Source organism: Ischnura elegans, chromosome 1 (assembly GCF_921293095.1).
Source record: "Ischnura elegans chromosome 1, ioIscEleg1.1, whole genome shotgun sequence".
Taxonomy (NCBI): Eukaryota; Metazoa; Arthropoda; class Insecta; order Odonata; family Coenagrionidae; genus Ischnura; species Ischnura elegans.
This window is the reverse complement of record NC_060246.1, coordinates 15,683,373-15,700,360: the sequence shown is the minus strand read 5'-3', so window position 1 is coordinate 15,700,360 and position 16,988 is coordinate 15,683,373. Positions and strand designations below refer to the sequence as shown.

The 16,988-nt window shown below is 37.5% G+C and overlaps 1 protein-coding gene across 1 annotated transcript in view; it reads right to left on the bottom strand.

The window, feature by feature from the left end:
• The window catches only part of LOC124154391 (myosin-IIIb-like), a 75,888-nt gene that overhangs the window by 43,339 nt on the left and 15,561 nt on the right, over positions 1-16,988 (bottom strand). The window contains exons 2-8 of the mRNA XM_046528090.1: positions 16,205-16,433; positions 15,114-15,361; positions 14,011-14,115; positions 10,634-10,810; positions 9,475-9,780; positions 8,953-9,198; positions 8,104-8,220 (exon numbers count right to left, since the gene is read on the bottom strand). Of these exons, the coding sequence (XP_046384046.1) occupies positions 8,104-8,220; positions 8,953-9,198; positions 9,475-9,780; positions 10,634-10,810; positions 14,011-14,115; positions 15,114-15,361; positions 16,205-16,415 (1,410 nt within the window). The 5' untranslated portion in view covers positions 16,416-16,433. The remainder of the gene's footprint in view (positions 1-8,103; positions 8,221-8,952; positions 9,199-9,474; positions 9,781-10,633; positions 10,811-14,010; positions 14,116-15,113; positions 15,362-16,204; positions 16,434-16,988) is intronic.

Sequence of the window (16,988 nt, the reverse complement as noted above, 5' to 3'; positions counted from 1 at the left end):
GTAGTATCCTGCAAGTTACGCAACCAACACAGCTTTACCCTAATGTTGCGTTACATAATTTCAAGGATACAGGTGTTTCTTTAAGTACAACCAAGCTGGGGACATTTAAAAATTTCAAGACAAAAATAAAAATAATGCGCTTAAAATATTGCATTTCAGAAAACTCTGTTGGGTGTTTCAGGAAATACTGAGAGATATATACATACATCTATTTCTTAGGTATTTTAATACACACCCAGGAATCCATAATCCCACGATTAGCAGGCAAAGGCACCGCTGAGGTCGTCCAGAAATTTTCTGTGGGTTTTTGCCACAAAATGTCAGTCTCCAATAAAATGACTTCGACCTCAATCATGTATCTGAATATCGTCTACAATTCCTGAGCAATGATTTTCCTAATAATGTGCACATGAAAAAGTTCACCCTCCTAGTTAGGATTTTCTCCGTATCACTAATTAAAAGAAGTTTTTCTCTTACTTGACAAGATGAAATGATTAATGAAAGTTAACCAATGTTGCATGTTTTAACAGCAGGATCTGAATTGAAATAGAGATTCAACTTTGCAGTTTTGGATTGAGGATGGAGTGTACTTCTTCTTCATTCAGATATTCCGTCGCCTGTAGACAATCTACTTGTGCCCCATGTTGGCCAAAGTATCATGCAGATATTATTGACAATAATTGAAAATTAGTGATGGGTCGGTTCGATTCCTCGATTCTTCGATTCCTCGATTCTTGACCAAGAACCGGAATCGATAACGAGTACTTGCCAAGGTGAAAAATCGATTCTGATTCCAGTAGTACTTGAAACCACAAATTTATATAAGACCGCGTTTCCAACAGTCATTTGGTTTTTCGCGCCACGTAATCGTAATAACAAAACACATATTTTGTAGGAATGTGCGAGTACTCGAAAATTGAAATCGAGTTGAGCAGTTGGTACTCGACTCGAGCGTTTCGAGTAGATAGCATTACGAATGTCGAGTCGAGTAGTTAAGGTTACAGAGCTTTCGAGGCTAGGAAGCGCTGTCATGAAACTCATGTAATAATGCAGTTTTTAAAGCCGTTATGTCATTCTAATGCCTTGGCCTGGTAGTTTCAGCTTGCCGAATACACTATAGTCGTCGACGTGGGCGCCGAATACCTTTACGCCAGCCCCGGCGGCCGATCGTCTTCTTTGCCCGGCGTACACTGGTCCGAAATCGGAAAAAGCTGGAATGAAGTCCAAAATGACCTTTTTGGGAATAGAGACTTGAAAATTGGCGTAAATACTCATAAATCATTACCAGATATAGATTTCTATGCCATTTTACATAAATAGGACTCTTTAGTGAGATACAAGGGCCCAAAGATGACCAATTTTTCAATGCCACGCGAGATATCGTTTTTCCCCAAAAAATCTTTGAATTTATCCAGGTGGTTTTGCGTTGGTATGAGTTTTACATAATGAAAAACGCAATATTCCTTTGACCTGGTGCTTTGCCTTTACTTCCAATGACTTTTGAAGATTTTGGCCCTCATCTGTCTGGTTTTACAACTCGAAATGGCCGACCCGTTTTTCACGTGAAATTTGACATAAAGTAGACATTATCTTTCGTTTACGAAAAAATAACTCGGAAAATTTGAACCACAATATAAAGTAGTGATTTCTATAGAGTACTAATTTGAAATCGTGGAAAAAAAGTTTGCGACGAAGGAAATAAGTGCGATTTTTCAATCGCGCATCAAGACTGAGCTACACGCCGCGGAACTCTGAGGCTCGGTAACTGAGGCCGATTTTTCAAGTTTTTTCAGACATTAGTCTTGAAAATCGTCATTTAAAGATTGGATAATCGTCTTCATTGACTTAAAACTCTAAACTGAGGATTTTAAAAAGGATTATGTATAGATCGACTTGACCATTTAGCGCATTACTCGAGTGAAAATACTAAGGATTGGATATATTTCGGAACCATCCCACGCATAAGAAATATGGCTCGGGTATTGAAGTAAAGTGAAGAGATTAAGTCAGCATGCTTAAGAGAGAGAAAAATGAACTGTTTCCGTGAAATGCAACAACCGATACCCTTTTTCTCTTTCCACCTTCGCCGAGGTGAGTCGCGCGGAAGAGGGAGTTTTCACACCACAAGGCTCTTTTAGCTTTTTTTATTACTGCGTCCGTCCGATGTGATAACTTAAAAAAAGCAATAGATTTTAAGGTTGATTAAATGACGTGAGAAGTATTGAATTTTTTTGGCTCTAAAAAACTAAAGTTTAGTTCCATAGTTCGTTCGCTTCATCCTCTTGAATTCCAGAAGATTTAAGATCCAAAAAAATCGTTGATACAATTTTTAATAAAAATTCCAGTCTCCGAAATCTTGCAATTTTGGTGGGAAAGTACTTGCCCAGTCACACAAGTGTGTAGCAAAAGGCAATTTTCTGCAGGCAGTAATACTGTAACATGGAGACGTCAAAACCTGCTGTCTGAGCATGTAGAATAATTGTTTTTTCTGCTTGAGAATTTTAAAGGGCCAAATATTACATGATTCATATACGTAGTATGTAATCTTTATTATAGCTGTGAAAATGACTATACTCAGGGCTTTCCCTTGTAGTTTGGTTACATATACGACTTAAATGGTAGACATATTACTTGAGGTTCATCAATTTCAATTGTGCCCATGGAACTATTGAAGACATTAATTTTCATTCATCTCCTACTTCTGACAATAGCCATCAACGATCCTCATTATATTTTCCATCTTACATTAGGCTAGACATTCACCATAGAAAATTGGAGTAGAATATATTGTATTGTATTGGAGTAGAATAGTATGCACTGCTGTATTGCCTGGTTCAGAAATTATCATACTCGCCTCGATACTTGCGAGTAATTTTCAACTCGACTCGAGATCGACTAGGGAGCCTGTGACAGGTATATGGTCAAGATACAGTTACGTATTTGGAAAAGTACCCAAAGTCACCATAGCAAACACTGTTGAAGCTGAAGTGGAAGCTTATTTATCAGAGATGAATGCACCACCAAATTCCTTCCCTGGGAAATACTGGAAGACTTGTATCTCCTACCCAAGGCTTAACCCGTTTATGCCTAGTGTTCCATTTTTGGAACACCTGATGTGACTTTCTAATTTAATGACTACGACCCATTATATACAAATATGCCACGGTTTTTCTTTCTGTACCTCATCATAAAGATATATTGTATTATAAGGCGCAAAGATTTAGTCAATATTACCAACCCATTGCAACCAGTGTGTTGAGAAATATCGGTCTTTTTTTTCAAGGCAGTTTTTCTGTGACCATCTCTATTGTTATATTAATAACTATTTGCCATTACGACCAAATGTTGTAAATTTTTCCCTGCATGTTCAGTAATAGTTAACCTACAGTGTTGAATGAAGAAATGTTCGAAACAATGTATTTTGTTTTAGTTATAAGCTTTTATTTAACAGTGTTCCATTTTTGGAACACTAGGCAAATCCACTACTATTATGCGCGCATTCAGGCGCACTGAAATATTCACTTTAATTTTAAATAAAGTCAGCAATTAGATGTGGAACAATTAATAATCTTCCCGGTTAAATGCTCCGCGCTTCTGCTCATCTCATTCATGGTTCTTCTGATGAAAACTTTAACTTTTTCTGATACCGGATGGTGATACTTCTGAAAATGGCGGTGCATCGGCTTCTGCTTCGCCTCAACCTCTTCTTGCTCAAAGAATAAAGGTAACCAAAGTTGTGCGCAAATAGAAGAAAGCCGATCTGACTGCCCAGACAATAGGAGTTAGAGTATCAGAAGAACAAATCACGAAAATGAAAACCCATACAGAATATTTATAACTCTTTCTGGATATTGAAGTGAACCTTGAACTGACTGCTGATGTTTTTTTGAATAATTTTCCTGAGTGGTTACATCTCTGTTCCGAGACGACGTATGCTTTGGGAGCAAAGACCAGATTCGTATAATTCTCTAGTTAGTAGTGCAATGAGACGTGACCGATGGGAAACAATATTTTCAAATTTGCATTTTGCTGACAAGTCTAACTTGAACCACACGGACAAGTTTTCCAACTGCGACCTCTAACTGAGCGTCTGAATGACAGATGTATGAAATTTGTGCCCAATGTAATATACTTTAGCTTTGATGAGGCCATGATTCACTATTTCGGTCGTGACGGGTGCAAACAGTTCATTCGGGGTAAGCCTATTCGGTTTAGTATAAATTCTGGTGCGTCTAGGCTACATTTTCTGGTTTCAGCCTTATCAAGGAAAAAAACCCAAGCACTCAATACCAATAATACGTTGTAGGTGCTTCATTGTTTTGCAATTCACTGAGGCACTCACAACGCAGCATCCCGTTAAATAATTGTAACTGCAAAAAGGACGTTTAATGACAATACATTATTTAATGCAACCAACAAAACAAAAACTGCCTGGAAAATTATAAATGCTGCCAAAGGAAATCTTAAAAATCACTCTCTACCGAAAATGAAGGACACTACAACAGGCGCTCAAATAAATTACACTGCCCTTGCTGATCTTTTCAATCAACATTTCTCCAAAACTCCTAGCTCAACCGCATCCAATAATCCTTTCAGACCGTCATTCACCACTACTATGTCATTCTTTACCAGTCCCTGCAGAGAATCTGATCTCAAGTCAATCATTACCAAACTAAGCCGCAAAGAAAGTACTGGGCCAGATGAAATAACTGGGAAAGTGATATTATCCTGTTTTGATATCATAAAGTTACCTCTAATACACTTAGTGAATGAATCACTGAAATTGGGCATTTTCCCAACACCACTAAAAAGGTCAAGAATAATTCCTCTCTACAAAAATAAGGGCAGCATTGATGACCTCAATAACTATAGGCCGATTTCACTACAGAATACATTTTCCAAAATTTTTGAGAGAGTCATGTACACTCAATTAATATCCTACATGGACAAATTTAACCTCTTTTCCAAAGACCAACATGGTTTTCTTCAAGGTAAGTATACCACTTCTGCAATTTATCGAGCAATCGACAATATACTACTTTCCATTGATAACAAACGTGAAACTTTGGGGCTTTTCTTTGACTTCTCCAAGGCATTTGACCTTGTGAATCATAAGCTGGACCATCACCCCCATCACACAAGATGCAAGCATGACATACATTACACTACTACAAGAACAAACTTAAACAAACTGGGCCCGAGGGAAATGGGGGTACGACTTTATAATAAACTCCCTGCTGATTTAAAAAATATTAAAAAATTTAATGCTTTCAAAATACAATTAAAAAGGTTCCTTCTTTCAGGTTCATATTACTCTTTGGAAGAATATTACATGAGCTAAGGGCTTGATGGAATGTTATACGTGATTTTTTTTTTCCTTTCTTTGTTATGAGTGTTTTATTATATGTGATATATATGTACACTTATTTTATGCTTGTGATGTTTTTGATGGACGTGCCTTATACCTGTGCAAATGTACCTTGGTCTTTTGGGCAAATAAAACATATTATTATTATTATTATTATTATTATTATTATTATAACATTTTGTGTTTAACAACTTATTTACAAGCATTGCACTTCTTGATAAACTTCATTCAATGGGCCACCAAGCAACTGGCATAGCGAGAAAAGATCGCGTAGACAAACCTCCTTTACTATCTGATGCTACACTAAATAAAAAAGTTTGGGGCACGTTCGATTACCAAATTGATGGAAAAGGCGATATTTTTTGTAGATGAAATGATAAAAGCGTTTTAACTGTTGCATCTTCTGGTGCCGGTGTCAATCCTTTGGAACAGTTAGTCGTTATTCTCAAAAGTAGAAAAAAAAAAAAGTTACTCTGCCAAATTCAATCAAGGTCTATAATCAGTATGTGGGAGGAGTGGAACGAGCTGATGAAAATATTAACTAGTATCAAGCATCAATCCGTGGAAAGAAATCGTACCCGAGCCCTCCGGTTATTCTGCTTCGAGCTGGCTTTACAAAATGCTTGGCAATTGCATAAAATAAACGATGTGAAGCCAATGGATCTTTTTGAATTTCGTTGCCATGTGACCTGTCACTACATTGAGCGTCGCATAATTCTTTACAATTAATATTTTTTAGAAAGGGAGACCATGAAATATATGAAACGTAAACTTGACTCACGTCATGGCGGCATGAATCAGTAGAAAGTAAAGCAGGGAGAGCAAATTTGCTGTGTCAAATACCATACAAATACCACTTTTCAATGTAAAAACTGCAATGTATCCTTGCATGCTAAGTGTTGACCTGGATATCATTCTTAATAGTGAGTTAATAATAGTCTGAATCAAATTTTTTGCATGCTATCAATGAGTACGTCATAGTAGTGGATTTGCCTAGTGTTCCATTTTTGGAACACCTCGTAATTAATAATTGGTAAGAGATACATTGTTTTTTCTTTCGGATATTGTTTTTATACGTATTTTTATCGACAATATGTAAAAATCAGGGTAAAATTCGCATTTTTCAAACCTTCGGCATAAATGGGTTAAAGTATTAGCGAAGAGGTTTCTTGCCATACCGCTATCCACTGTGTTCAGTGAAAGACATTAAGTTCTCCAGGAAAAATATGTGATGTAAAATGCAACAGGCTTAATCCTGACAGAGTGAAGATGCTTTGCTTTCTGAGCAAAAATTTAAAGTCTGTAAAATGAGACTAAATTTGTGAGACATTATTGATAATGATAAAATATTATCTATAAAACATGCATATTAAAGGAGATACTTTTATTTTAAATTTAAACATGAGTGCTAATATTCTAAAGTGATACCTATCATGTAACACCACTTTTCAGATGTTTTGAAATTAGCTATTATATTTCAATTACATGGTGACGATATGAAAGATGCTTTTGTCAACCGACTCTTTCACAGAGTAATATTTTTTAAAGTGGTTTTCTTGTTGCCTGGAATTAAGTGTTATTTTTCTTGGAGCCTACGGCATCAGAATCGATGGAATCGGTATCGGTAGAATCGGAATTGAAATGTCAGAATCGGAATTGGGATTGGAATCGATAAAATTTTGGAATCGACCCATCACTATTGAAAATATGAAAAAAACTGATTCAAATTGTGCACCTTGAAGTGAGTGCAAAAGGATGGAACTAATAAATCAGAGTTAAACATGACTGCTGTCACATGCCTTACGTATTTCCATAATTTTGTCTGCCCAGTACATAGTATAGTCAAAATGTAGTTTTCCTTGAAATTTGATTGGCTACCCTTGTAATGGCTTTTTGGGTACTGAATCTGAATATGGGGACAGAAAGTTTCAGGCCGGCATTTCCAAAATTAATGAATACGGAGGTAATCCCAGAAACAGAGGTCAGCCATTTGAGCTGCTTCCTGAAATTCTACTCCTTTATCTGAATAAGGGTTTTTTAAACAAAATTTGTGTCAAATCATAGATGTAGCTAGGAAGGCCCCCCAGAAGGCTAGTGGCCCTGTCAGAAAAAAAATTTGAGAAATCTAATTGTGGAGGTCATGCTTCACACAGAGTTAGCATTCACGTGCCTGCGGGCAAGCCACATCATGGCACTTCCCTTAGGTCCCACTCATACTACAAGGGTTGGAAACCATTAAACCATGTAAGCTAAGATGGTGGGTGGTACGGGGTTGGTCCCAAACTCCCTAACCAAATTATCATTAGTCATGCCCACAGTCTCATCATAGCAAAAAATGGCAAAAAACTACATCCTTTTTGACTAATTTATTTTCGGACTCTATGATCTTTTAAGACACAGTTTATCAAAATAAAATAAAAAAACAGAATTACCTATGAATTTTGTCCCTTAAGTATTGTCTGACAAATCACCATGATTCCAGTATCATTGGAAAATTGACACTTGATTTGAAATTACAACCCTTAGGTCTAGTGCCTGAAGTTCAAATTACCAGGAACTAAAATGTACTGCAGTTCTATTTTATTATATCTTCTTTCATGAAGATTTTCCACCAATCATCAATGAGATATCAGAAGTCAACAAATAATTGCTATAGAAATAATCATTTCTTCCATACATGCTGGATGGTCATTAAATAAATAGATTAAATTCCATTCTGAACATTTAAGACTTACATCGTCAGTGTAGAGGCCAAGATCAGTGAATGGATTGACAGCAACAAGGATGTCTCCTATGTATGTGTAGATCTGACCTCTCTCAAAGCGCCTTTGTAGGGAATCCACAATAGAATTCTTCAACCAAAAGAAATAGGAAAATCTTCAGTAAATTTATGATTCACATTGTGAGTTAAATTGATTACATTTAAATGTAACAGCATCTAATGATACTGTCTGACTGCAAAAACATTATTCATGAAAGGTATAGACATAAAAGATGGCTCCACTTTTTCACAATACTTTGATGTGTACAGTATGGAATTATTGTGGAAAAGTGCAAAAACCTTTTATGTATTTCAATGCGCCGAACTTCCACTATATCACACCTGAATTGGTTGAATTCATGAAAGGTAAACAGGAAATGCTCTTGACTTCACAATAATGCAATAGCAGTTTCCACAGAGTTACCCAAAACATTACTTAATATTATTAACTGTAATCACATACAATGGGAAAAGGATAAAATCACTAGGCGTTCATTTTAAAGTAAGTCTCATTCCAGCATGGACCATATATTCCCACATTTAATATTTTTAACAGTGATACAAAATCAAGAGCAATTTCATTGATTAATAATACTAGGCTAATCTCTACATTTTTTGGACACAACATGATAGAACTCTTTACTAGGGTGTTAACTGTTTTGTTTCCCCAGGAACATAATTCAAAGTATAAAATAAAGTCGAAAAAATTATTTTCATATAATGCACTTAAAAGCCTGTTTATCATGCACTAGTTCATGAAAGAAGGTAGTCAACTTAAAAATTCCCAAAGAGCAAAATGTGAACACTAAAATGTAGCACACACCTCTGAGAGCATTTCGCTGGATGCAGCCAAGTCGTCACATTCAATCCTCTTGGGCCTTGAATGTCTGTCAATACGCAGGCGGCCGTGTTTGGTAGTGGGCTCAGGCCTCCGGCCGTCAGGGCCTCCAAGGGCTGCAGCGGGCAGCTGCTGATGTTCCGGCATCATTCCATCTGGGTCATCACCCTTTTCCACCCCAGCCACCTCTCTGCGTTGACGTTTGATCTCACGACGCAGTTGCTGACGTACCTAGGGATGGGGTTCGAGGCCAAGGCAAGATATGATAACCTTGATTGCTTAAACATTTTGCATAATAGGACGGAAGATACACTTAAGATAAATATAGTCAAAATTCATCATTCAGATAAAATCCAATCCAGCTGAAAAATGCTGTAATGCAAAAACAATGCATTTCTCTATGACCAGTCATTCTCAACCACCCCTACATGCGCAGCAGTTGACTGAGCTACCATGTTTATAAGAATGAGCACTTTTACTCTAAGTTCATTTCAGATGGGTGCATACCCTCTCAGCATGGACGTGGGCCCCCCTCAGCAAAGGGTGCTCCAACAATTCATGTGCAAAGGGTCTCTGCTCCATATCTTTTACCAGGCACTCCCCAACAAAGTCTCCAAGGGCTGGGGAGGCCCTTTCAAGTTCCGGGGCCAAAGTCGGAGGGGGGGAGCGTGGGATGCGGAACAGGGCTCTCATTGGGTGCAGAGAAGAGAGGGGAGGCTGGCCTTCAGCTAGCTCGATGGCAGTGATCCCCACAGACCAGACGTCACAGCGACAATCATATGATGCGTCCAGTTGCTGCTCACAAGCTATTACCTGCAAATAGGGAATCAGCATACAACCAAGTAAAAACATCTGTAGTTCATAAATCTATGGTAGTTTCTTGAGAACATATTTTGGGATAGCAGTATAGGGAAACTTACTTAGGCAGCATTCTTGAATATTCAATGATTAAATGCCTTCCCCCATACAAACATCCATCATCTAATTATAGATAAAGGATCAAGAATTTGGCAAACCATACTTTCCAGGCAGTATAACTGGAAGATAATCATACCAGCCATGGAGACCATAAAAACTATTGAAACTTTGTACACTGATTTGAAACAGATTCGTTTTTCCATATTTTTATGAATCTAAATGAATATGAAAAGAACATTTTTCCTTGAAATTTAAAAGATGGAGATAAAGTAAGTATTTAATAAAATAGAATAGTAAAAAAAGACTTCAATTTGGGGAATGAAGAGACTAGAGAAAAGGGTATTCTCAAGAGCCCATTATCTAACACCCTGAAATATGTATGTGTACATATACACTAATCATTGATTAAATTTGCATCATGCAAAGTTTTGGGATAGCATATTGGAACATAGGAACAATTGCAATGATGATTACAGCCAATAGTGTATAAAGAATGAATTTTTGGGGGGCTAAGATCAATTTGAAGTTAGCTTAGGTAATTTTATGCATGAAGAGCTCATTTAAGAGCATATTTAACATTTAAAATGACCGTATTTTTTTTTAATTGAGAGAATATGATAGTTATATTACACGGATAGGAAGTACTATGATGGCTCTAATTGGATGGTGGTAGACAGCTACAATGCTAAAGTAATTCCTTATTTTGGGTAAGGCCCTCCTTATATATGCTGTAGATGGCAGCCCTTACCTCAGGTGCCATCCAATAGGGTGTTCCGACTGATGTATTACGCCGTCCCAGTGTGGTGCCTAAGTGTGATGACACTCCAAAGTCCACGAGTTTGATGTGGGCATCTTCTGTGAGCAAAATGTTGTGGCCCTTGATGTCTCGGTGCATGCAGTGATTACTATGCAGGTACACCAACGCCTGCAGATAGAAGGCTTTAGATTTAGAGCACCATTTATGGGAAAATAGGGCACCCATTAACATTGAGTGCATTAACAGCATATATATATATGTGTAATAAAAGGAATAAGATGACACATTTCATGTAAAAAGAAAATCTGTCTATAATTAATATTAGTTCAGGCAGCATCTTATGTTACTACACTTCTTTAAAAATAACTAGCTGACCCGGCGAACTTCGTACCGCCTAACAAACAATGAACTTACAATTTAGTTACACCATTTATAAATCAAGAGTGGCTATATCGTTTTTAATCATGTTTAATTTATTATAATAAAATAAGGATACAAATTCAATAAAACTACGTAAATGAGTATCAAAATTGCTTGTCAGAAAGACATTTTATTTATTGAATCTACATAGGGCGGATCAGAGGACGTTTACACGGATTTTTTTCAATGAATTTTTTTACGTTTTAGCTTAAGAAATTTTGGGCATTGTGGTTTTAAAAAGAAGTTAATGAAATAAAAATTATATGGATTCAGTTTTTGGCTTTTTGTGTTATTAACCGTAAAAAAATGTTTTTAGGTCCAAGTGCATTGTGTAAACTTGGCCCTTTCACGAGGTTAACACAACGCTAGACCGACACTTGACTGATGCTCAAAATCGTGTAAGAAAAGCCCCTATGAAGCAGCATTTGTATCAAATGACTTTAGGCGCGCCAGATATAGTATCTCTGTTTGGAAAAAATGCACTGCATAAACGTGCTGCATGCGTAAACGCACCACGGTGTGTCCTACACATTCGGGTTTAATGCCTTGCGTAAAGCACCTTATGATAAACAACAGTTTTTGTTTTGTTATCAGGTGCAAGATAAAGCGGATGAAGCTAAATAAATATGCGAAGCGAAGCAGTGACCCAGCAAGGCCGGTTTTTGGGGGTTAAACCCCCCTCCCCCCCCCCCCCAAGAGCTCAGAGAACTTTTTTATAAATACTTTTGTAACTAATATTAGGGGGACGGATGAGTAACCAACAAAACATATTTAACTATTCACACAACCGCAAAACCCACTATTTTGAACCATTTATCTTAAAAAATGTCTGGGGTAGGACCCCCACACCTCTCGCTTACCTTAGCGAGTTTTCTACACCCTACAGACCCATAGTATTAGCTGCGCCTAAAACCCGCTATCCTTAATTCCTAGCTGCGCTCTTGAAGTGAAGGAAGAAATACAGCGGATGGTTTACCGACTCGTTAACATACCACGTTTAATTGACCATGAGAAAATCATGGGTTTTCATTAGCACATGAGCACAAACATCACAAAAACTGAAAGACTGACCATGCGATTTTTTAATCATTATCACGAATGCCACACGAATTGGAAATTGAATACGTTTAAGCTCAAAAGGGCATATAAGTTGGGATCATGGAATCTTCGGAATGAGAACTTACTCATCTTTGAGTTTTCCTTTGAGAAAATTTGCATGAATCACATTCATTACCAATTTTTTTTAAATCACCAAACGAGTTCCGTTGGATAGCTATGTTTGGTTTAGGTTTCGAAAGATCATGAAAACAGAGCCTACATTTAGCTGTAAATTGTGGTAAGCCAGGTACCTCCAAGGAATTTAAATTCAACATATTCACATTCACATATTAAAACATATTCAGATGGATAGTTGGTGATTTCGTCTTTGTCAATCAAACTGCTCGATTCCTCGACAGGAACACGAACATTACCGTTTGTCAACAATTGCTTGGAGATTTGTTTACAAACACAGTAGTGAAGAGTCAACTCAAGCTGGGCTTACAATTAAGCCAAATTAAATTTTTTTAATGCAATTTCAATATTTTGAATATATTTAGTAATTAAAATGTTATATTGATGAGAAATTCAGTTATTAAATTGGTAAAAACAAAACAAATAATTTAATTTGTAGTTTTGACCGACTTATCAATTGTTATTGCATTACTAAGTCCTCAAAACATATCATTAAGAAAGAGATGAATTTTTTTGTGAAATTATCCTTTTTTTAATGTTCTATATGTTATCCGGAACTGAGACGAATCCAAAGAACCTAATATCATTAAAATTGGTGCAGCCATTCTTGATTTATAAGTGTTCTAACTAACATGATTTTCGACTTTCTTTTAAATATATAGATAATCGGTCGTCATCACATTGGCCATAACTTGAGTCTTCAATATAGATGCTAGTTGTGTCGCAGAATCTTTAATATTTTATCAACTCCAAATATATTAAGTCAGCTGAATTTTAATTACAGCGCAGATTTCTATGCTGAATCTCATGACGAGTACAGAATCAGAGAAACCTTGAAGATCATTTGAGACTGATAACTTTAACAGGGAAAATGGCAACTCAATCTGCAATGAGTGGACGACACAGCTAGGCAATCAGCACTCAGTGGAAGGACAGCCAGCACTATAAAAGGAGGCAAAGTAACCAGGATTCTCACCCCAGACCTGATGACAAAAGCAGGATGGCTTTCAAAATTATTTTTGCATTAATCAGCAATGAGAACCAGGAATCATACACTCACCATCAGCTGACTATTGTTTTGTGATCTCAAATGTCCACATATTTTATTGCATTCATTTATTATGCTGACTGAAATATTCCCCAAGATAATTTCAGTAATAGATATTGCATATTTCGCAGTTGAAATGGACAAAGACATTGCAATGCGTGCTGTGAGGGGATAACTTTTGCAATAAATAGGTAAAGAGATAGTTGTACAGAAATTATTCTTGATCTCGCAGTTGAATGAATTATATTATGTTCCATTACAGAGTAATACACCCTCTGTTGATTCCCATCTTACATATATAGCAATGAATAACAATCATGATTAATCATGACCTTATTAAACATTAATTATCACACCATGGTCAGTTTAATTTTTAAAATAGGAAATAATAAAAATGTGTATGCATTTATGAGTTCCAAGACTTTTTCCCTGCTTGGAATGGTGTAATCAAATATCCAATCTATGCATTAGGGCATGAGGAAAATTGGCCATTTGAATTTAAAAGAAAAGACGATTTTTCCATTTCTTTTGTCATTTTTCCCTTGACATTACATGGCTTTCCAGAAACAATGAGATTCTCTTCTGACTTTTCCAAACTTTCCACATTTTCCAAGCCACGTGCACAGCTTTTCTTCATTGTTTTCAGTACAATGAAACCTTCACTTACCTCAACTGTCTCCCGTAGTATGTATGCAATTTGATCCTCTGTGAGTCCCTCACCCCGTCGCTTGAGTCCTTGAACAAGGTCGGTCACGGATCCCCCAGAGCACAGCTGCAAAAGCACCCAGCCATTGGTCGAAAGTGATCATGAGCGAGCAATAAACGAGTGAGCCACCACATTGTGATAATAACAAGTTTCACACAAGTCAGTCGCATCCACCACTCACCTGATAGCCACCCACCACTAACACCACGTGAATGAAATGTTCACAGACTTAACATCAGTACCACATATTAAAGGTTCAATGGATAAAAATGAACTACCATTGAAATTTAGGTGAAGTTAACACCATTAAATACAAATGAGAAAACATTTAGGATGGCTTTATTTCATATAATTAGTTGTTTCAGGCATGACTTTATGGAATGATTATGAATTTATTATTAATGAATTTGAATGAAATTATTAAATGAATTATTTCATTTATGTGGAATTACTAAGTTTTCTCTACTTATCATAATGCTTCATCCCTAAATCAATGGCCACTGTCATCAAGAAATTCAAATTAACAGAATAACAAAGCCAAATGAAGCTCTGGATTTGAATCATGTCCCGCTAGAATGAATCTGATTATATAATCCACAGTATTTCAAAAATATTTCCAAGACTTCTCTATAATCATACTTATGAAACAATTGTATGATTTGTATGAGTCCTACAATACTTTCCAAAACCACCAAGGTCATATAAAGATGCTCTCACAAGAGTTAATCACAGGATTGCCATTAAAATTTAAAAGAAGGTAAAAGCAGAAAGTGAATCCAAATTTTAGAACAATGTAATTACCTATTATTTCAACTCCCATCCTAAATCTCAGATTCAAAATTGAACTTTTGAGAATTTGCCTTTTCCCACGAAACAGCTGGAATCAGAAGGAAACTGATCCGGAAATGGGCTTTAGAGCTGCACTTCCCATTCACTGAATAGTAGCCTTATTTCCATATCTGTCCCAGAGGTGTGATTGTTTATTTCAGACCATGTTTTAGACGGGATCCAGTTTGAAATTAGTGCTGGGGTTTCCCCAAATTGGGCACAAAAGTGAAACGTACCTCCATAGCAAACCAGACTTGGTCCTCAGCCAGGAGTCTGTGGTGGGGTGGATGGCCAGAGGGAGGTGGTGGGGGCTGGAGTTTGGTGCATGGGGGCGTGGGGGGTCGTGGTGCAGGCAGGAAGAAGAGGCCGTGGAACGAGGGCAAGTTGGGGTGCAACGACAGGTCCCTCAGCACCCTGAACTCTTCCTCCAGCTCCTCTGCATTCTCGCTCGGGTTCTCCAGTATCTTGACGGCAACACGTTGCCCTGACAAAGATACGTCCAGCAATGGTTATGCTTGAAATACCATGACAAACTAATTGTTCAACAGCTTGGCTCAGGCTTACAGTCATAATTCACATTTTGAGGTTGTGGAGAAAATGGGCATGGCACATCATAGCAATGTAACAAAGAGCCACCTCAGCCATTGATAACTTTTAATTTTGTTCATCAGCCTTTATGAGCATATGATGTGGGTCGTCACAGTGCAGGAGATGGCCAGTGTCACCGTACAGTAAAGGCAGGTTTGTGCATGCATAGTTCATTTACCATAAGTGAAGGTTAATTTGTATAGCTGCCAGACATTATATATATCCCAGGATATGTCCAACATTTTAACCCAATGTCCGGGTCTCCAGAAAAATTACCGTCACTTCCTACATTTAAATATGACCTGTGAAAGGTCTACTGTTTGATAATTCAAAATATGGAGTCATGGCATTTTGGACATCAATCAATGCACACCTCCAGCCATAGATAATTTAAACAATGTATTGCATTAAAACCCCTAGAAAGAATTTGGTTAAATATGAAGTGTGTAACCATTTCCAGCCATAGATAATTTAAACAATGTATTGCATTAAAACCCCTAGAAAGAATTTGGTTAAATATGAAGTGTGTAACCATTTTCGCATAAAACTACCATGATACTTTGAACCAAAATTGCCATTAACATTGCCTAATGTTAGCATTTGGATTTAAGTTTTCCATAGTGCACTCTTCAATAATTTTTTAAAATTACATTTTTCCCGATGTGTTTAACCAATGCAAGGGATTGTTAAATGGGCATCATAAAGCGAATCAATAGAGAGAATAGATAGAGAGAGAGACCTGTCTGCGTGTCGAGGGCAGCATGGACCTCCCCATACGTTCCCTCTCCGATGAGCCTCTCCAGTCGGAAGCGCCCCCTAGGGTCAGGCAGCTTGGTCACATCCACATGGCTGCTCAACGAGGGGGGCGGAGTCCCTGGAGGGGGAGTGGCCGAAGGCCTCCTGCCATACAGGGGAGAGGCAGCCCTGGTGGCTGGAGCAATGGCTGGCATCTCGAAACTAGCTGCCTACTACAAAATAAATCAGAGGAACTCCATTCAACCAAGTGCCACCTAAAGTAGCCAAGAATGGCTTTATTTCATTTGGGTCCCTCTTAGTAAGATGCTCATTTCTGATGTGGCAGCACCTAGCAATGAGTGGCGTAGCCAGGGGAGCATAGGGGGCATGTGCCCCCCTCAAACCAATTCATTTTAGCAGAAAAATATTAGCCAATAAAACAAATTTATTCTGCTCCAAAACAGCTCCCCAAAGACCCATCAATTGAGTAATTTTAAATGCAAAAATAGCATAAAATGTGATTTCTAGAGATAATATTTTTCACATTTTTCTGAATGGGGTTCCACCCTCCTACCCCCAGGGTCGAGGAGACAACACTCTCTCCCCCCTCTACCCCCACCTACGCATAATCCTGGCTACAGCTCTGCTTGGAATGATCTATGATATGTTGTTTACCCCAGACCATATCTATCTTAAGAAAAAAATTAGGAGGAATGTTCAATTTCCCCAAATATTTATTAGTAAGGTATTATTTGAAGTCACTCACTAGAGCAGCAGCAAATCCAATG